General features: G+C 43.8%; 1 protein-coding gene across 3 annotated transcripts; it reads right to left on the minus strand.

The window, feature by feature from the left end:
* Positions 1 to 8,795: 8,795 nt before the first annotated feature.
* Tirap (TIR domain containing adaptor protein) lies at positions 8,796 to 21,972 on the minus strand. 3 transcript variants are annotated; one of them, XM_032910524.1, is made up of 7 exons: positions 21,433 to 21,972; positions 14,567 to 14,738; positions 12,560 to 12,682; positions 12,312 to 12,373; positions 12,033 to 12,190; positions 9,722 to 10,363; positions 8,796 to 9,231 (listed from the first exon to the last, which is right to left on the minus strand). In XM_032910524.1, the coding sequence occupies exons 5-7, from the start codon at positions 12,121 to 12,123 to the stop codon at positions 9,212 to 9,214; spliced, it is 753 nt and encodes a 250-aa protein (XP_032766415.1). In that variant the 5' UTR covers positions 12,124 to 12,190; positions 12,312 to 12,373; positions 12,560 to 12,682; positions 14,567 to 14,738; positions 21,433 to 21,972; the 3' UTR covers positions 8,796 to 9,211. The 3 variants fall into 3 exon arrangements, with proteins under 3 accessions (XP_032766415.1, XP_032766412.1, XP_032766413.1); XM_032910521.1 differs by having other exon boundaries at positions 12,549 to 12,682; XM_032910522.1 differs by lacking the exon at positions 14,567 to 14,738 and having other exon boundaries at positions 12,549 to 12,682.
* Positions 21,973 to 21,991: the final 19 nt, after the last annotated feature.

The following is a 21,991-nucleotide window of genomic DNA, read 5'->3' on the forward strand; positions in this document are numbered from 1 at the left end:
GTAGGCATATGTGCAGGCAGAACACTGAACAAAGCTTTAAAAAAAATAATAAATAAATAAAGTGCTGACTTGGGGCTGCTATTGTATCCTGCTGTTTGAGCAGCAAGCAGTAACAGTGTCCTTTAGTGAATTTAGCTTTTTTTTAGATTGCTTCTAAACTATCGTGGAATGAATGATATACTCAGGAAAAACCCTACTGTTTCTTAAATTATTTCAGAGACAATTTTAAATCTGAAACAGTTATAAATGTGGGGAGTTGGTGTTTGTGTTTTGGTTCTTTGAGACAGGCTGCTTCAAACGGAAGCCAAGAGGAGTACAAACATATACTAGAATACTTAATTATTATTTAGAGTATTCATTCATTTATTGTGTGTGCAGGTATGCAGAGATAATGATAAAACATCCTTTCACAACTCTGGGTGGACAAAAACTATTTGTAAGAAAAATGATTTTGTACTTGAGAATAAAACATTATCAATTCAACTTATAAAGATTAGCACTACCACCCATTCCTTTAAATTGTTTTTATTATTTTTCCAGCTGACATCAAATTTTATTTATTTATATACTCAAGCCAAAAAGAAAAGAGAGCTGTGCTATACAATAAGAGAGGTATAAGAAAGAAGTTGTCAGGCTGGAGAGATGGCTCAGCAGTTAAAAGCACTGACTGTTCTTCCAGAGGTCCTGAGTTCAATTCCCAACAACCACATGGTGGCTCACAACCATCTGTAATGGGATCCGATGCCCTTTGCTGGTGTGTCTGAAGACAGCTACAGTGTACTCACATACATGAAATAAATAAATCTTTTTTAAAAAAGAAAAAAGTAAGAAGTTATCCCACATGACTGGTCACAGCCCGTTGATTGGTTACCTACACACACTAGGGCCTAAGAATCTCTGTGTGCCTCCACTAGAAAGAAAGCTGAAGGAACACATTGATAAGATAATACAGGGAAACAAAAGCTGCCCAATGCATTCCCCAAAAGTCAGAATTTATAAATAACTCAAACAAGCCAAACTTCTGGGCATGGTGGCATGGGCCTGTAATTCCAGCACATGGGAGGCGGAGGCAGGAAAATCATGAATGAAAGCCAGGCTAGGATTCATAGAGAGGTCCTATCTCAGACCGTGTCCTTCCTCCCTCCCCCCCACCCCAACACACACACACACACACACACACACACACACACACACACACACACACACACTAATGGACATGTTTAAAAGAATTTTAACTCTGCTTTAACTTTGATCCCTATTTAAATGGGGTCTTGTGTGCTATACCCTCTGAATATCTCCATTTCAAACAGTTTCTACCCCCAAGGGGCCAAGAGAGACCTAGAGGACAGGATACTACAATGCTTGCTTTCTTTTTCGTTTTTCAGGGAAGGCCTGAGTGCCTGTAAGATCACCTAAGCAGAAAGCCTGATGACCTGAGTTCAATCCCGAGGAACTCGAATAGACGTGGAAGAAAAGCCACCACACTCTTACCCCCTAGATACATCATGCACACATAAAAGACAATGACAATTTTTTAATCTTACAAGGAACTTAAAATAGTTTGAGGATTAAAACTATTTTAACTTTTGTTTTCCAATCTGAGTTCTTTAACTGCATCAAGGTTGTACTAAAGGAAGCCTTAAGACTCCTGTTATTTTTTATTCATTAATTTATTTATAGCACGACTGTGGGCATGCCACAGTATTTGTGTGGAGGCCAGAAGATAAATGTCTGGAGTTGATTCTCTCCTTCTACCTTCCATGGGTTCCAAGGTCAAACTCTGGTCATCAGGTGTTGATATGTCTTTACCTGCTGAATCCTCTGACTGGTCCTACTCCTGTTATGTCTCTTTGTGTTTAGAATGAAAGCTCTTTAAGAAAAAAAGTACCTTTTTAAAAAATGTTGTGGGGCTGGAGAGATGGCTCAGTGATTAAGAGCACTGACTGCGGGGTTAGGGATTTAGCTCAGCGGTAGAGCGCTTGCCCTAGCAGCGCAAGGCCCTGGGTTCGGTCCCCAGCTCCGAAAAAAAAAAAAAGAAAAAAAAAAAAAAAAAAAAAAAAAGCACCGACTGCTCTTCCAGAGGTCCTGAGTTCAAATCCCAGCAACCACATGGTGGTTAACAACCATCTGTCATGGAATCCAATACTGTTTTCTGGTGTGTCTGAAGACAGCTACAGTGTACTCACATACATAAAATAAATAAATCTTTCCAAAAAAATGCTGTGAAGTTTATCTGGGCAAGACCAGCTTGTCCTCAGAGCAAGTTCCAGGACAGCCAGGGACTACACAGAGAAACCCTGTCTCTAAGAACAAAAACAAAGAAACAAAAATTAAATGTTGTCCATGAATTTGTTTCAATATTAAATCGATAAACCAAAATACCAGAGGGCTGTGCATAGTGGCACACACTGTTATCTCAGCAATCAGGAGGCAGAGGCAGGAGATTTGCTGCAAGTTTGAGGTCTGGTCTATACAGCAAATACCAGGCCAGTCAGAGCTACATAGCAAGATGCTGTCTTTAAAGACAAACAAGAAAAATAAAATAAGATCAGAGGCCTACACAAGAACAGCTTCATACACATGCTTTCTTCTGACATTTAGAATGTGGAAAAGAGGAAATAAGGGTCGTTGTTGCTGTTGTTACTGTTGTTGTTGTTGTTATTGTTGTTGTTTTTCATCTGCTATTACTGGGCTATGATTTTAGTGTGCCCAAAGGCCCATATATTGAAAGCTTGATCTCAGCATGGTGGTACTGAGGTAATGGAGCCTTTAAGAGGTGGAACTGGCCTGTCACGGCATTTCTATTGCTGTGATAAAACATCACGGCCATAAGCAATTTGGAGAAAAAGGGGTTTCTTTCATTTTATACTTCCAGGTAAATCAATCACTGAGGGAAATCAGGGCAGCAACTCAAGCAAGGCAGGAACCTGGAGGCAGGAGCTGATACAGTAGCCATGGAGAAGTGCTGCTTACTGGCTTGCTTCCCATGGCTTGCTCAGCCTGCTTTCTAATAGCACTCAAAACCACCAACCCAAATCTGGCATCACCCATAATGGGCTAAGGTCCTTCCATATCACTCATTAATCAAGGAAATGTCCATAGGCTTGCCCATGGCTAATTTGGCAGGGGCATTTTCTCAATTAAAGTTCCCTCTTCCAAAACAATATTAGCACGTGTCTAGTTGCGATAAAACCAGGCGCGCACTACCTGTCTTTAGTTACTTTCTATTCTTGTGATAAGATACCCTGACCGAGGAAACTTTCAGAAGGAGTTTATTAGGAGCTCATAGTTTCAAAAGGTTAAAGTCTGTGACTATAACAGGCAGCAGGCAGGCTGGCAGGTACAATGTTGAGAGCTGTAGCTGAGAGCTCACATCGTGAGATCTATGAGGTAGAGTGAAGGAGAGAGACTGGAAATCACAAAAATCTTTTAAAACCTCAAAGCCTAATCCCAGTGACACACCTCCTTCCAAAAAGGCCACACCACCAAATCTTTCCAAACAGCTCTACCAACTGGGGACCAAGTACTAAATATATGAGCCGGACTGGAGAGATGGCTCAGCGGTTAAGAGCACTGGCTGCTCTTCCACAGGTCCTGAGTTCAATTCCCACCAACTACATGGTGGCTCACAGCCATTTGTAATGGGATGTGATGTCCTCTTCTGGTGTGTCTGAAGACAGCTACAGTGTACTCATATACATTAGGTAAAAAAATAAATAAATCTTAAAAAATTCTATGAGCCTATGGGGGCCATTCTCATTCAAACAGTCACTCTTGGAAGGTTGTTAGGTCATCATGGTGCTATTCTTGGAAGGACTTAATGTATTTCTCCTTTGTGGAACAGCAACTAGACTACAGGGACCAGTATAGTGCAGTGTAGTGTAGAGCACTACACTACACCCTCCTCCTTGCTGTTAGCTTTTGAGAACAGGTTTTTATAAAAAAGACTGTGCCTGACCTTCAAACTATTTTTTCTGTTTTCATTAGATCTTATGCCCACATATTCTTGCCACTATGATGTCCCACATCAAGAGACTTGTACCAGAAAGGAAGCGTAGGTGTGGTCACCTGATCTGGGACTGCAGTTTCCAAATCTGAACTAAATAAACGTTCTTACAAAGGACATAGGCTCAGGTATTTTATTGTAGCAGAGAAATTAAATCAAGATGTCTTCTGATAGCTAGAAATTTGGTAAGAAGTCTTACATTTTTCAAAGCTGGGTATGATGGTGTACAGCAGTAATTCAAGCACTCAGGAGGCAGAAGCATGAAGGTCAGCCACAAGTCTGAGGTTAGCCTGATCTACATCAGGAGTTTCAGGGCAGCCAAGGGCAAGGTAGTAAGATCCTATCTCAAACAAACATATAGTTTTCTTCTTTTTTTTTTTCTCTTTTGTTTGTTTCCTGCTGACTTCTGCCAGTTCTTCTAGGAAGAGTCCCAAAATAAAGGATATATCCCAGTCTCCTGGCTGGTTCACCAAATAGAAGGAAAAATTATTTTAGCCCTCTGAGGTTTAAATGACATAGTGACATAGGTACATAGGTACGTGTATATGAATGAATATTGCTTCCAGCATTTGGATACTGGATTCCTGGTTGATGGCATTGTTTGAGAAGGATTAGGAGGTATGGCCTTGCTGGAAGAAATATGTCACCAGGGGCTGGCTTCGAGAGCCTCAGGCTTCAACCTATTCCCCGTTCTCTCTGCGACCTGCCTGTGTTTTAAGACATGAGCTTTCAGCATCCTGCTCCAGCCTTCTGCTTGCCACTGGCTTCCCTGCTGTGATGGGCCTTCTTGAACCACAAACCCAGAAAAACCCTTCCTTCTGTATGTTGCTTTGGTCATGGTGTTTTATCATAACAGAGAGCAACCAATACAACCTCGTAAGTTAGGAATGTGTCGCTAAGAAATAACAGATTAAGCTTGGTATGGTGGCATTTGAAAGCTGAGGTAGGAGGATCACCATGTTTGAGTCCAGAGAGTCTCATGCAGTGAGGCTTCCATCCTGCCAGATATTGATTGGTTACTACCACAAGCTTTGTGCAGCTATTGCGCTGGGCTAGTCCACTTTGAACCTCTCCTTGGGTAATGCTAGAGTTACCAGCATCAAAGCCTGTGAGCATTTTTCTCTTGCAGTTTTGATTCCTAAGAATAATCAGTCTTGGGGGCTGGAGAGATGACTGCTCTTCCAGAGGTCATGAGTTCAGTTCCCAGCAACTACCTGGTGGCTCACGGCCATCTGTGGTGGGATCTGGTGCCCTCTTCTGGCCTGCAGTCACATATGCAGGCAGAATGCTGTATATAGAGTGTATAAATAAATCTTAAAAAAAAAAAAAAAAAAAAAAGAATAATCAGTCTTCTGCCCAAAACATGGATGCACCTCACTGCCAGTTGGATGTAAAACATTCTTATTAGAGCCAGGAAGGGCAGTTACTCCTAGGCAGGCAGGAGCTAAGAGGAACACTGAGTGGGGTTGAAGCACCTGAGCCTGTCCTAAGAAGAGAAAGTGAGGAAAGTGATGGCTCCACGGGCACTCATTCAAAGCTACCCATGCCTTTAAATTGCAGACACCAGAACTGAAAGGGGCCTTGTCCACTGACCTGCTTTAGCCACCGCTTGATTTCAGAATCAGTAGTTATTCAACAAAAGGGTAGTAGTAATAGAGAAGGAATTCACAGCCCAGATGGTCTTAATTTCTGTCAAAAAACTCTGTAAAATCTTTAGAATTAAGTAAAAGCATAAGACAAAATAATAATAATAATAAAAAGTCTGAACCATGGAGTGTGACCCTGTCCCAGAAAACAAACTGCATGGTGGGAACCATGGCTCAGGGGTTCAGAGTGCTTCTGAGTGACTTCTGCTCTCCCTGAGCGCCCAGAAGCAACGTGGCATCAATGTCTGAATGAATCAACACTCTTCAGGAGCGGCCAAAATATGAAGTGAGAAAGAATAAGTCTAATAAAAGATGAGACGAACAAACATGAAAAGTATTATACAAATTTATTGAAATACATTTAAGGACCTAAGTGGCGATGCTCCCTTATGAATAGGAAGGCTTTGTCATGAGAGTACCTCTTCTTCCTAGTCAAATCCATAACTGAATACAACTCCAAGAAAAATACACTTTCCCCGGAACCTGGAAGTATATGAATAACACACAGAAAGGTAAGAATTAAGAAAAGACGGAATGATTTAGACGATGAACAAGACGAGTGGGAAGAACTGGCCCGCAGGGCATTAAAGCTTTTGAAAGGACGCCATGGCACTAACACAGGGTATACCTGAGAGAGCCTAGAGAACCAGCAATGGACGTGTTCACATGACAGCATAGACAGCAGTGTACGGGTGTGCCGATGCACACCTTTACTCCCAGCACTGCGCTGGGGAGGCAGAGGCAGGCAGATCTGAGACTGAGGCCAGTCTGGTTTGCATCGTGAATTCTTGGCCAGCCAGGGATACATAGTGAGATCTTGTCTCAAACAAACAGAAAAATCGCAGATACCAGTGAGGATAGGCTGGATAGAAACTAAGATAAAGGAATTAACTTTAACTTGACAACTAAGAATAAGCTAGGCATGATAGTTTATAATGCTTAAAAGTCCAGCATCCGGGAAGCTGAATGAGGTGATGTCAGTTTGGGCTACATACCATTTTTAAAAAATCAAAAACAGAAAACGGACAAACAGCAAGAACCCAACTAGAGGAAAGGTCTAGATGAACAGAAACACTTTGGCAGAAAATGAGATCAACTTCTTTTCAGGATTGAATGTAGAAGAAAATGTGGAATAAGACAGGAAGGCCTTTGTAAGACACGGAAAGCAATGACGACAGCTTCATGGGCAGTGTCTTATATTATGAGGAAAATACAGCTTTAAAAGATACTATGCAGGGCTGGAGAGAAGGCCCAGTAGATGAGAGCACTGGCTGTTCTTCTACAGGACCTGGGTTCAATTCCCAGCACCCACATGGCAGCTCACAAATGTCTGCAACTCCTGATCCAGGGGATATGACTCACTCTGACATTCCTGTAAAACACCAATGCACATAAAAAAGTAAGGTCATGCTTAAAAAAAAGAAACCAAACCTCATGAATTAGAGGTTTGTAACTAAAACTTTAGAGAGGAAGTCCCTGGAATTCACTTTAAGGTGATCTTAGAGCAGTAGTTGAGACCTTCCTAACACTGTGACCCTTTAATACAGTTGGTTCCTCACGTAGTTTGACCCCAACCATGAAATTAGTCATTGCTACTTCATAACCATAATTTTGGTACTGTTATGAATCATAATGTAAATATTTGATATGGAGGATATCTGATATGCACCCGTTCCACCCCAAAGGGTGGAGAACTGCTGATTTACATAAACAAAAGGAAACCCACAAGTGACACAGCAACATGGACACACCTTGCAAACATGTCAAACAAAGGAAACACACATGATACAATCTGTATAGAAGATAAAATCATAAAATCAAATGTTTCCGGGTAGCATACATCTATGGAAACTTCATATAGAAAAGTTCAAAATGGGCTGGAGAAATGGCTCAGTGGTTAAGATCGCTCTCCCAGAGGTCCTGAGTTAAAATCTCAGCAACCACATGGTGGCTCACAACCATCTGTAACGGGATCAGATGCCTTCTTCTGGTGTGTCTGAAGACAGCTGCAGTGTACTCACATATATAATAAATAAATCTTTAAAAAACAAAACAAAGAACAGCTCAAAATAATTCAAGACTCAGAATAGTTGGTTATTTTTGTTAGGAAACTTGAAGGGCCTGGAATTCAGGACACAAAGGAAACAAGTGTATTAGTGATAAGGTTTTCTTACGTTAGGCAGTAGGTGCTTGAGTATGGTATGGTATTCTTTAGATGTTTTGTATGTAACAAAAAAAAAAAAAAAAAAAGAAAGAAAGAAAGGAAGAAAGAAAGAAACCCATGATTTAAAAACATTTTTTTAAATAAAAGGATGTGTCAAAAAAAGAGGCTCAAGGTACACACCAGGGGAGACCAGGACATTCAGCTGACCATGTTTCTGTACCTATTGAGAACACAGGTGACACCTTGCCTCTCCCTGGGAATGCACTCCGGTGCTAGCTTGAGAACATCGGTTCCTCTCTGTTCAACATAAAGCCAGGTGCCGTGAAACATGGGCTCTAGCAGATGTCTGAGGGCCCAGGTGTCCCATGATCTGCTGGTTTTGATCCAGCTGAGCCCCACACCCTGGCTTCCCTTCTCCCTACCTGTTTATGTATTCAGAGCCGCTTCCAGGTCTGTGCTTGCTTCTTTCTTTTGGTGGTGCTGGAGGTAGCATCCAAGCCCTGAGGCCTGCTAAGCAAGTGTTCTACCATGGACTCCATCTACAGTCCTAGGTTTGCATTTCTAATTTTTAAAAAACAGTTCTTTATGTGTATGATTGTTTTGCCTGCATCTATATAGGTGTTCCACATGTGTACCCAGTGCCCCAGGAGATCCTGGTCAGAAAAAGCCAGATCCCCTGGAAGCAGAGTTATAGATAAGGCTGTGAATCGCCATGTGGATCCTGGGAATTGAACCTGGATCCTCTGCGAAAGCAATAAGAGTTCTTAACCCCTGAGCCGCTGTCTCTGAAGCCCCTAGGATTGCATTTTTAATAACATTTTTTCAATGGTGAAATTCAGTGTGGGGCTGAATGTGTTATCCGGCTTTGTGAAGTGAGTCGATGTCTCTGGGAAAGAGAGCAGTAGTGTGTATGTGTGAAGGACCAGATACCTGCCACCTCCTCTTAGCTTCCCTGGGCAATGTCGGCTCATCAGTCAGGCTCATCCCTCTTGAGGAGTGGTACCTGTTCCCCCAGTGCCTGATGCCTGGGAAAGCACACAGCCGTGTGTCAGCTTCCTATCCAGTTAAGCAGCAGACAAGACTGCTGACCTTCCTGATAGCAGAGTCTCTTGACAACTTGAATTTCTGACTTCCTTGTGGTCTTCCTGGGGAGAGTCCCTGACTTCCTCCTGCCCTTCTTGGGGAGTCCCCATCTTCTTCCTGGTCTCCTTTCAGGGGTGGGCCCCATCTTCTGCCTGGCAGTTCTGTAGAGTCCTCAGTAATGGAAGCTGGTGGCAATCTGATCCTGTGTCATGAAGAGAGTGCAGCTGGCTCTGGCTCCTGATGCCTCCTGCCATTACTGGACTAACGATGGCTGTGAACTATTTCCAGTTTTCCTCATGAAAGCTCTAAGTGTCAACTTAGTGTCTCCAGATCTGAAAGAGACCAAGAGAATCACAAGGCTTGTCACCCAGCACATGTTTCTCCCCTCTTCCATTTTCATCCTGCTTTCTGCCCCACCTGCTACAATGTCCCTCCTTTAACACACTCACAGGGAACAACGGGTTTCTGTTACCTTTCACACTTTGCATTGCTGAACTGATGTCACTCCTGGCATCTGCCCCACTCTTGGAACGCACCTCTAATCCAACTTCATAGGGAAACCCAGTATTATCACTAATACTACTTGCTAATTGATGTGAATGGAGGATTCTGTTTGTGGTAGGCCCTGCCTGTTATGAAAACTCGAGGTTCAGAGGGGCTAAGTAACAAGACCAATTAACTTCTCAAACGCCACTGGGTACCAATCCAGTCAATATTCTCCCAAAACTCTCTCAATCACTGGCAGAGACTATCTCCTAAAGTCCTTATATAGACAGACACTGGATGACTCCTCTCCCCCTTCCCAGCCCTCCTGTGTCTTACAGTGTATAACAGCCTCCTTGACTTGATAAAAGCCACCATCCTGGCCTCTGCCATCCACATAGTACATGAATCGGAGTTCCGGTGGATAGGCGGCTCTGGTCAGGCCGGATAGCAGGGGTATGGTGCACCCCTCCGACCCTGGGGCCTCCGTCAGGGCCTGCAGCATCTGGTACTTGCACCAGGGGTCCCGAAGGAAGCCTGGGGTGATGAGCAGCACGCGGCAGTGACTACCACTCAGCGCCTGGCATAGCTCAGAAACAATGGCGCCACCTGGGGCTGCATCCCGAAACTGCAGGAAGCAGCGTAGACTGGCTTTGCTACCCTCCAAGTAGGAAACCAGCTCCTGGGCCACCTCTAAATCCTCCTCACTGTGGCACACACAGACATCATAGTCTTTGCTCCAACGGCCACTGCTGCTGCTGCTGCTGCTGTCCACGTGTGTTGGTGGTGAGGTAGGAGGCATTCCTGAACTGCAGCTCGGGGTTGAGCTTTGGCTCTGGGATGAACTATGACTCCGAGGTGAACTGCCGCTGGAGGGTGAGAGACCATCCTGTGTGGCTGTCTGTGAACCATCACTGAGGTGGCTTTCCTGGGAGATTGGCATCTTCTTGGGCTTCTTCAACAGAGCCTGCCTGAACCAGTCTACAGGGGAGAAACACTGAGCTGAGACTTGTGGTCAGCTAGCTAAAGCCCCTGCCGGCTTCACCTCCCCCTCGGCGTCCTGCTGCCCTGCTGTTTGGCACATCCTTCGGATCTCTTGTCTAAGAGTTCCCGCTATCTTTAAAGGGTCCCTAACACTGAGATCCAAACACTAGCCCAATTAAGAAAAGCACCTAGTGGAGTAAGGTCACCTTAGAGAGGCAGCCTTTATTGTAGTCTGGGTACCCAGGAGGCTGAGACAGTGAGGGGCTAATAGTTCAAGGCCAGGCTGGACGATGCCGGGAGGGGTTCTTAAAAATAAAATCTGCTGGGCCGGAGAGATGGCTCAGCAGTTAAGAACACCGACTGTTCTTCCAGAGGTCCTGAGTTCAGTTCCCAGCAATGGTGACTCGTAACCATCTGAAATGGGATCTGATGCCCTCTTCTGATGTGTCTGAAGACAGCAACAGGGTACTCACATACATAAAATAAATAAGTACATCTTTTAAAAAAGAATAAAAAAAAATCTGCTGTGCATGGTGGTCCATGCCTTTAATTTCAGCACCTAGGAGACAGAGGCAGGTGATCTCTGTACAGACCAGCCTGATCTACACAGTGAGTTTCAAGCCAGCCAGAGCTACACAGTGAGACCCTGCCTGAAAAAAAAATAAAAAATTAAATTACAGTAAAATAATTTATCTAATTATGAATTAGTTATCAGTTAATAATTTAATTATAACATAAAATAGATGACTTTACTCTGTTCTAGATCATTTGATATCTGCTACCTGCAGCCCACTTAAACCAAGAGGTCTACAACTATAGTCAACAAAGAACTACATCTACATTTAATCAGGCCCAAAGCCCAGCTGATGCTCAGAGAGGAGGTGAATTTAGATGAAGGTATAAATGAAAAGGGCCAGGGGAGGTGGACCCAGTGCTGAATGACGATGATCTATGGAGCTGTAATCCCAGCACTTGGGAGGACCAGAAGTTCAGGGTCAGCCTCAACTGCAATGGCAATTTCAAGGCAGCCTGGGTCAAAGCAAATGAATAACTAAATAAGAAGAAAAAGGATCAGGGGACTGGAATCTGTTCTGTTGTTCAGAGGCTAAGGGAATTAGTCAGAGCTCCCAGAGAACACAGAAATTGGTCACATTTTGGCCAGGTACCAGATTTGACTAGAGACCTGCCATAGTGCTTGGCCCATGGCCTTAAGCAAATTGGCCTAGATCTCAACTTCCTCATCTGTAAAATGGGTCTGATTTGTTCTTGAAGGTGAAATGAGATAATGCAGCGCCTAGTAAATTGTAAGTACTCCATAACAGTAAAACTCAGCTGTTCTGGGGATTGTGTCCTCTTTTTCTTTCCTTATTTCCTTTCTCATAATAGTCCTGGACAAGATTCCAATACACCATGTTAAGTACTCTGAAAAAAAAAAGTACTCTGCACAATGGTTTTCAGGCCAAGCAGGCCTGTGGAATCCATTACGCACACCTTATTCCTTCCTCCCCAAGAAGCTTTGGGTAGTCCCAGCAGCAGCTTTTCCCTATTACCAGCCTTTCTGCTGTCACTTCCTGAGCTTGGACAAGTGAGTCCTTCCACTTCACCAGCAGACTGTGGAGTATTCTCTTAGGAACCAGAGAATAATCAGGAGACAGGCTCTACTTACCAGCTATCTTGTCTCGAGGCTTCTTGGACTGAGTGGAGGAGGCTGGGACGGAGGAGGATGAAGCCATAGCACAGGCCTCCAAACCAACCATGAAAGAGCAGGCATTGGGGGAATGGCAGGGAGAAGAGATCCAGTCTTAGCTTCATGGAACGGCCATCCTGCAAGGGGCAGGGAATCACAAAGGATGCGGAACCCAGAAGTTCTGCCCTTCTCCTAGTCTCTATCGGGTTCCTGGGACCACGGGAATAACCCAGATCTGTGCAGAGTGACCAGACTTACAAGGTATGAGCTTGGTAGAGTGACTGCTCTCTGCTTCACCTGACCAGGACGGCATTTGGGATCTGGGAAAACACAGAGGATAGATAGGCAGTTCGTCAAACAGACTTCCTGTGTCCATGCAGGAGTGGGAGGAGGACTGACCCTTAGATAGGCAGACAGTGCTGAACAGTAAGAATACTTGAAGTGGGTCTTGCTACATCTTCTCTCTGTCTCCCCTAACCCCATGTGTTCACTCACCTAGCCCTTACCAGGCAGCTAGGGAAACAATGTCACAAAACGGTGAAGACTGCCGACTACAGGTGGACTGCATGGATTTACACCTCCTGCTGACCATGGCCTTCAACAGTCTTCCCGGGTCTTGGTGTCTCCATCTGTGAAATAGAAAATACTGTATGGGGTTGGGGATTTAGCTCAGTGGTAGAGCGCTTGCCTAGGAAGCGCAAGGCCCTGGGTTCGATCCCCAGCTCCAAAAAAAAAAAAGAACCAAAAAAAAAAAAAAAAAAAAAAAAAAAAAGAAAATACTGTAATACTAGAAACTTCCGTTCCACATTACCATGTGAAAACATGATGTAATTTATTTAATGTGCTAATAGAACCTCATGTGTTAAAATATTATGGGTTAGTATATCCTTAAAATAATCTATCCAGATTCAATGGCACAACCTGTCATCTTACGTACACAGGAGGTTGAAACAGGTGGATCACTTATATCTATGAGTTTAGACGAAGCTCAGAAATCTGTTGAGACCCTATGTTAAAAAGAAAGCAAACCTGGGTATGGTGGCATACACCTGTAACCTCAGCACTCGCAGGAGGATGGCTGCAAGTTTCAGGCCAGCTTTGGCCATGCAGTGAGTTTCTAACTACCTAGGGATATAAAGTAAGGCCCTGTCTCAAATAAACTAGCTATGGGAGAGAATGTAGTACTTTTAAAACCCAATCCTTAGTTCTAGAGTTCAGCCCTTAGTTTTTGATTCTGAAGATTGAAGGCAGCTGGTTCTCTTTCCATCACAGATTCTGGGGACTGAGCTCAGGTCGTCAGATTCATACAGCAAGCATTTTTACTCACAGAGTCATCCTGTCCAAGACCTAAGGGGGATGTATTTGGTTTGTCAGACTCAATATTATGACATTAATCCTCCCCAAACTGATCTTTAGTTCAGTGCTATCTCTGATTCCAGAAGGTTTTTGGATTTTTCATTTTGGGGTAGATGTTATCAAATTGCTTCAGAATTTGTATGAAAATGCTAAGGACTAAGAATGCTTAGCTGGTGACTTGATGTGTTCCCTTTACACTGCAAGGATAGAGTGGGCCTGATGCTGGGGGCTCTTTGACCTTTGGTTTTGGGGAGAAGACTCTGTGGGGACAGAGCCTGTTCCAATGCAGGGGAGTCCTAGCATTCTAGAGGCAACTCTCCAGCCAGAGGGCTGGTACAAAGCTGGGATCCAGAGCTTTCTGGCTTTTGGCTGGGTCTATAGAAATCATAACAAAACCTCCCTCTGGGAATTCATAGAGAAACAAATCCAGTGATTAGATACACTGTAATCAGAGGCGTCAAAACTTTAAAAATGTGGGTCTGTCAGATATTAATGAACAAGTACCACAGTTCTAAAACCTTCCACTGCAGCAGCAAGGATGCCATGTGGTGATGATCTTAATGGTTGGCCTGATTAGAATGGGAAATGCCTCAGAGACTAGTAAGGCACTCCCCTGGGGATATCTGGGAGCACGGTCTCAGAGATGATTAGAAAATGAATGCATCAAATCCCTTGATGGGTTCATAATTTGAGGACATGGTTGGGAGGTGTGAGGGCTGGAAGAATAGCCTAGTTGAGAAAAGCAGGTAATGGGAGGTGTGCCCTTGCAGGTTAGATGTTGCCCTGTTTCCTTCCTGTATTCCCTCTCTCTGCTTCAGAGCCACCATGGCTTGAACTACTCTCCACCACACTCTCCCGCTGTGATGAATCAAATCTTCGGAAACCATGACCTCTGTGTAGCTTTTCCTCCTTTAAGTAATTCTCCAAGGCATCTGTCTCTCTAACTCAGAGCAAAGGAAGAGTGCCTGAGTCAGAGGAGATCCGTGAAAGAGAAAAGCAGTTACGTCACAAAGGAGGACACCTAGAGTGGACTCTGCCTGTTGCATGAGCTTCTTTTCTTCCTCAGGGCTTCTGACAACCTAAGGAAGAGTTGGTAGCTCTGACCGTTGGCAGCTTTGAAAGACTTTTCCTGGTCAGGGGCTGCTATCTCTCCTCACCTCAGGAAACCATTCAAGATGCCTTTTCCAGGGGCTGGAGAGACGGCTCAGTGCTGAAGAGAGCTTGCTCCTCCTTCAAGAGAACCCCGGTTTTTGCAGGTCCCAGCTCCCACATGGGTCACAACTGCCTGTAACTCCACCTGTCCTCCAAGGCACCCCCTACGGCATACACCTACACAGACATATGAACACAGATAAATTCTTTAAAATAATAAATTAAAAAGTATTTTTCCTGGTAGGAGACATAAGATCACATAATTCTAATATTCTCTAAAGATTTTCTTGATTTTTGTTTTAATATAAACTGTATTGTGTGGCCTTGATGCAAATCATTCATTCATTCATTCATTCATTTTTTTTTCCACGTGGAGAGAAGAAGAGGAGAGGAAAGGCGGGCCATGAGCACATGGAGGGAAGGGTGGGGGGAGTAGAGAGATGGGACAGGGAGGGGGGCAAGGACAGAGAATAAGAACAAAGAGAGCAAGAGGGAATAAGAGCTCATTTTGGTTTTTTTAAGACAGGGTTTCTCTGTGTAACAGCCCTGGCTTTCCAGGTACTCATTTTGCAGGCCATACTGGCCTTGAACTCAAAGAAATCCACCTGCCTCTGCCTCTTGGAGTACTGGGATTAAAAACACATGCCACCACACCTAGCTTTTTTTGTCCTGCTCCATCCCCTGCCCCTCCCCTGAGAGCTGAGGAATGAACCAGGGCCTTGAGTTCCCTAAGCAAGCTCTCTACCACTGAGCTGGATCCGCAATGCTCACTTAATTTTTTAAAAATAATATTCTTAAGTTTATAACAACATAAAAACTAGTAAGGAGACAAAAATTCAGGTAATATGCATTCTACTTGACTATAAAGATGCAAAAGTTTTATGAAACAGGGCTGGGGGTGTAGCTTAGTGAGAGAGCACGCACTTAGCAGTTACAAAGCCCTGGATCAATCCTCAGTACTGTAAGACAAAAGGAGGAGGGGAAGAAGGACAAAGAGTAGGAGAGAAAGGAAGCAAGTCTTTTGCAATAACACCCTTTTGACAATGCATCCTGATTTGGGGCAACTGCCTTTTCTATCACTTGGGGTTTTAGTGCTGGAGATGCAGCTGGAGCCCTTGTTCAGCGTGCAGTGATGGAGCCCAGCACTATTTGGGGTAAGGGGAAGAAGCGAGGTGGGAGGAGAAGGAGAAGAAAGAGGATCCGGAGGAGGATGAAGTCAGTTGTTCAGTAACATATACACTGGGAGCAGGGGTGAGCCGACGGTGCGATATGTCCTTTAACTGCCATGATGGAAAAGTGTAAGCATAAGGAATAACAGCTTCTCTGACATGATAGTTGTGCAAGGTGGCAGATAAGTTCCAGAAACCACATGCTTCCTGGACAAAACCTCGTGCATTTTCCCTTTTCACTGTTAGTTCTTCTGTAGCCAAGGCTGGGGAGCCATCACTCAAACATGACCTAACTTTTCCAAGATGCAGAGTGACAGTCACCACACATCAAGTCATGCATCTCAAGCAGGTAAGATGGTGAATCTAAAACAAGGCCTGATCACTAGATTTGTCTGATCTCAGACTCACTGGGGCTCATAAGAAGCCATTTCTTCTTTAAAAAAATCATAAAGTAGAGTAACATGTGCTTCAAATATCCACTTTATAGAGAATGACTGGGACTTCATAAAAAATTGTCAATAAGTTCCTTCAAGAAAAAAAAAAAAGCCAGATGAGAACTGGGTATGGTGGCCATGCCTATAACTCCATTAGGGACTTAGAAAGCTGAGGCAGGACAATCACTTCTAGTTCAAGGCCAACCTGGGCTACATAGTGAATTCCAGGCCAGCGTGGGCTATAAATTGAAACCTCTCCACACACACACACACACACACATACACAGAGACACAGACACAGACACACACACACACACACACACACAGTCTCTCTCTCTCTCTCTCTCTCTCTCTCTCTCTCTCTCTCTCTCTCTCTCTCACCAAAGAAACCGCCTGCAAAAGCAAAATACAAAGATAGTCCTGAAGATTGTTACTGGCTGGTTTAGAAGTAAAGCCTAAGTTTTGTGAATTTTCTAGAAAATTCTGATATTTGGAAACTTTAGTCTAGATGTTAAACTATAGACAGGTATATACTTAATGTTGATACTTTATGTGTATATGCATATATATAAAGGCATAAAATACATATTATAGTATATAAATTTTGAGACAGGGTCTTGCTATGTAGTTTATGCTGGTTTTAAATCAGCAATCATGGAACTGAACAGATAGCTCTAGGGTTAAAAGAACCTTGATCTTCCAAAGAACTCTGGTTTGGTCCCCAGGACCCACACAGTAGCTCACAACCATCTGTAACTCCAATTCTAGGGGATCCAAGTCCCTCCTCTAGACTCTAACACACGTGGTACACAAACACCCATACATGTAAGATGCAAAATAAGCTTTAAAAAACATAAAAATAAAAATTTGATCCCATCTTAGGCTCCTATGTGCTAGTGTTATAAGTGTTCTAGAGCTCAAAGTCACTTTGGACTAAAGGAGTAAACTAAAGACCAGACTGGGGCTGGGGAGATGGCTCAGTGGTTACGAGCACTGACTGCTCTTCCAGAGGACCTGAGTTCAATTCAGCAACCACATGGTGGCTCACAATCATCTGTAATGGGATCTGGTGCCCTCTTCTGGTGCGTTGGAAGACAGGGAGAGTGTGCTCATATGCATAAAATAAATAAATCTTTAAAAAAAAAAAAAAGACCAGATGGGGCTATGGGAGATAAATAAATTATCTAACTACTAATAAGTAGCCGCAATTTATTTGCTTTTAAAAATTAAAAGTTCCCCGTTGAAGGAAACAGAGAAAGGACTGGAAGAGCTTGAAGGGGCTTGAGACCCCATATGAACAACAATGCCAACCAACCAGAGCTTCCAGGGACTAAGCCACTACCCAAAGACTATACATGGACTGACCCTGGACTCTGACTTCATAGGTAGCAATGAATAGCCTAGTAAGAGCACCAGTGGAAGGGGAAGCCCTTGGTCCTGCCAAGACTGAACCCCCAGTGAACGTGATTGTTGGGGGGAGGGCGGTAATGGGAGGAGGATGGGGAGGGAAACACCCATAGAGAAGTGGGGGGGGAGGGGTTGGGGGATGTTGGCCCAGGAAGTGAGAAGGGGAAAAACAATAGGAATGTAAATAAGAAATACTCAAGTTAATAAAGATGGAAAAAAATTAAAAGTGTATAAGTATTATGTGTGTTTAAGGGGGGCAGTGCAAGGGCTGCACTGTGTGTATGGGAGCCATACACACAACGGGTATATGATGAGCAGCGAAGGACAGGAAATGTAACTCAGGGAGTGCACAGTGATTGTCTGCTATGTATGATGTCTTGGATTCAATCCCTAGTGCAAAAGCAAAACAACAAAACACAAAAAAATCTGAAAGCCAACAGTGGTGTTTACGCATGATTGCAGCACTAGGAAGCTGAGGCAGGAAGATCATGAGTTTGAGGCTAGCCTGGGTTCCACAGAGATTTCAAGGCAAGTCTGGATACTACTGAGATCCTAGCTCAAACACATACACACATACAAAAAAACAAACCAAAGGAGGGCCAGCAAGATGGCTCAGGTGGTAAAGCTGCCCATGTAAACTTGGTGACATGAGTTCTAGTCTCAGAATCTGCATAAAGACAGAACCAACTCCATACAGTTGTCCTCCGCTTTACACACACACACACACACACACACACACACACCCATCACATATACATAACACTGATACATTTTTTAATTAAAAAAGCAAATAAATTGCTATTAATAAGCAGTGAATTAATTAATTAATATTTGTGGGGAGGGGTTAGGGTAGAGTCTCCTGTAGCCCAGAGTGACTTTGAATTCTAGATCTTTCTGTCAAGTGCCGGGATTACATGCATGTGCCTCCTCTCCTGGCTAACAGTGAATAAATTAAAAGGGCTCATTAAATTTTATGATTGTTCCTGTGAGATAAACTCCAAACTGTTTTCCATACTACATTTTGTAAGTTCTGAAGACTAAAAATGCCAAAAAGTGTGTATCTGCATGAAAAAAGGCATCCACTATTTTAAACTTAAGTATACATTGAAGGGTTTTCTGGGTATTGTGGCACATGCCTGTAATACTAGCATTTGAGAGCTTGAGGAGGGAGAGCTGTGAATTGCTCAAAGGCATTAAAATATAAACATTGAATTTTAGACATTGTTTTAGGCTGGTTTTCTGTGTCAACTTGACACAAGCTGGAATTATCACAGAGAAAGGAGACTCAGTTGAGGAACTGCCTCCATGAGACCCAGCTGTAAGGCATTTTCTCAACTAGTGATCAAGGGGGGAGGGCCCAGCCCATTGTGGGTGGTGCTGTCCCAGGACTGGTGGTCCTGGGTTCTATAAGAGAGCAAGCAAGCTGAGCAAGCAAGGGGAAGCAAGCCAGTAAGAAACATCCCTCCATGGCCTCTGCATCAGCTCCTGCTTCCTGACCTGCTTGAGTTCCAGTCTGGATTTCCTTTGATGATGAACAGCAACGTGGACAGTGTAAGCTGAATAAACCCTTCCCTCCCCATCTTGCTTCTTGGTCATGAGGTTTGTGCAGGAATAGAAACCCTGATTAAGACAGTCATAGAGCCTCTCTCTCTCTCTCTCTCTCTCTCTCTCTCTCTCTCTCTCTCTCTCTTCCTTCCTCTTGACACGATAAAAAAAAAAAAAAAAAAAAAGACAGTCATAGAGAAACATATCCTACCAACCAAACAGGAGTTATAGGAAATTTAATGTTGCCATACTTCTTAAATTGGCTCTTGGAATGCTTACGTTTCTTAGTCCAAAAACACCATCTTTGTTCTGAAAATATCTATAACTAAATAATGTATTTGCTTTGTATTTATTTCGATGTGGATTTTGTGTAAATCTAAATGTGGAAATGCAGGCATGCCACGCAGATTGTGTCAGCAGTATTCATGAGGCAGAGGCAGGCAGATCTCTGTGTGCTTGTGTGTTAAGGCCAGCCTGATCTGCATAGTGAGTTCCAGGCCAGTTAGGGCCACAAAAGGAGACCCCACCTTAAAAAAAAACAAAGAAACAACAAAAAAAAAAAACATGTCTTCAGGCATTAGTTGAAGTTTAAAAATGGCCCCTCTCTCTCTTTCTCTTTTTTAAAGTAGTGCTGGAGATGATGGAGTCCGGTGCCGTGCACGGCTCTACCACTAAAGCTACACTTCAAGTCCCAAATGAGTGCGCTCACTACCTGCACCTGTGAACCATCCCCCCTCCCAAGTCCAGTAGAAAAAGACAGTCTTCTCTCTGCTTCCTACTTATTTTGAGAGAAGGTTTGTTCTACCCCAGGCTTGCCTTCAGCTTATGAGATAGGTGAGGATGACAACGAGCTTCCTCTGATCTCTCTACTTCTACCTCTGAAGTGCTGGGATTATTGGCGAGGGCTACCAAGCCCGGTTTTAGGCCATGCTTAGGATCCAACCCAAGGCTCTGCACATGCTAGGTAAGTTCTACCTATTGAACTGTACCACCAGCCCAGAAAGGTGGTCTTTACAATCCATAGTATTAGTCAACTTAAATAGTGGTGTGGAGAAAAGTAATCTCAATCTGCATCTCGAACCATGGAAGTGGAATTTTAAATGGATATGAGAGTTATCTGTGACTAGAAATAAAGATCTTATAGGAAAAGGTAGGACATAATTTCTGACTTTAGAGTAGACACAGCAAAAAACAAATTGCTTTTTGAGACATGGTCTCACTCTGTAGAGGCTGGCCTGGAACTCGGTACGTAGGCCAGGCTGGTCTCAAACTCATAGCAATCTCCCTGAGTGCTGAGAGTACAGCTGAGAACCATCATGTTTTGAGGGAAAAATCAAATGTGATACAGTCTGTAGGAGGGGAAAATGATAAACTGGAAAACATTAATGTGAAGACTTTTGCTCCAAAGATGTCATTAGTAGAGTAAGGAGGTAATCTATCAAGACAGAAAAAATGTTTAAAAATGTGTATTTAACAACTGCCTCAAACCCCAAATAGTTCAAGAACTCTATAAACTGCTAAGAGACACAAATGGAGAATAGATCTGAACAGTCATTTCACAGAAAGGATATTCAAATGACCAACAGACCAAAAGATGCTCGGTTTACCAGGCCTCAGAAAAATGCAAATTGGAACCTCCGGGCTTCAAAGCTGTGCAGTCAGCAGAACAGCTGACACTGACAGGGGAGGACACTGGCTGGAGCCCGATGAGGACATGGACAGTGGGAGCTGACACCAGGCTGGGAGTGACTCCTGTAACCTCTGTTGGCTTGCTTGCTTTGTTTTGAGATAAGGTCTGATAGCCCAGGCTGGCCCTGCACTTATGTCTTCTCATCTCCACCAGAGTGCTGAGATCACAGGTGTCTGCTGAGGTAGCTAGCTAGCAAGAACAACTTTTATTTTTAACTTAAAAAAAAACAAAACGTTAGTTTCTGTGTATGGATGTTTTGCCTGTGCGTATGTCTATGTATCGCTTTCATGCCACGTGCCTGTAGTGGCCAGAGAGGGCACTGGATCACCTGGAACCAGAGTTACAAATGTTTGTAAGCCACTCTGGGTAAGGAGACTGAACCAGGGTCCTCTGAAACAGTGGTCAGTGCTTTTAACCACTAAGTCTTTGCTCTGGTCCCAAGCATAGCTATGTTGGGAAGCTGCTGTGTACTATATAGTCAAGCTGAACAAAGGCACTAAAGTCACCCTACTCACAACAGGCCAAAGCTGAAAACAACCATGTCCTTCAGTGAAATGGATAAACAATTCACAGTCTGCCTTTTTGACAGGATGTTATACTTCAAGTAGCATACATCATAGACTTACTGTTCCTGATGCAGGTTGCACAAGAGAGCTTGTGAAAAGTGGTTCGGAGGGACTCGGGATCTATGCACTTTTCCGTGTGTTGGTTGTATATTGTTTCTTAAAGTCTGAAAACAAAGCAAGAAAGGCTTCCTCTGAGTCATTCCTGGGTAGGTCTGACCGATGGAGAACTCCCTACTTCCTTCTCTAGTTGCAGTTCTCGGGTTTCTGGTTTACCTGCCACCCAGTGGACCTAAGGACCGACCGAATTGTTCCTACTCCCCTAAGTCCCTCTGGTACTTGGCACAATAGTAGTTCCTGGCGGACGCCCATTAAGTGACCGTGATAGCAACTCCGAGTAGGTTCTTAACTTTAAATAAAGTGACATTCTTGCAGAACACTTCCACAGAGTCAAACCCAGAAGGGCCAGGTTATGACCAGAGCAGAGACTACAGGGAGCCAGGGAGAGCCCCTTGACGTACATGGTCAGGCTGCTGAAGCCCAGCCAGACTAAAAGCTCTGCGCTGGCATCGGTGCCACAGAAAGGTGGCGGCTTTCCGGAGAGTGCTGGACCCCGGTTTGG

The sequence above is a fragment of the Rattus rattus genome, chromosome 8, assembly GCF_011064425.1.
Source record: "Rattus rattus isolate New Zealand chromosome 8, Rrattus_CSIRO_v1, whole genome shotgun sequence".
In the NCBI taxonomy this organism is placed as follows: Eukaryota; Metazoa; Chordata; class Mammalia; order Rodentia; family Muridae; genus Rattus; species Rattus rattus.

Excerpts from the sequence above, each read along its gene's own strand:
- Tirap (XM_032910522.1), bottom strand. The coding sequence starts at position 12,123 with ATGGTTGGTTTGGAGGCCTGTGCTATGGCTTCATCCTCCTCCGTCCCA. Across the intron at positions 10,364-12,032 it reads GCCTCGAGACAAGATAGCTG|ACTGGTTCAGGCAGGCTCTG; the intron begins GTAAGTAGAGCC and ends TCTCCCCTGTAG. Across the intron at positions 9,232-9,721 it reads CAAGGAGGCTGTTATACACT|ATCTGGAGACACTAAGTTGA; the intron begins GTAAGACACAGG and ends GGTCTCTTTCAG.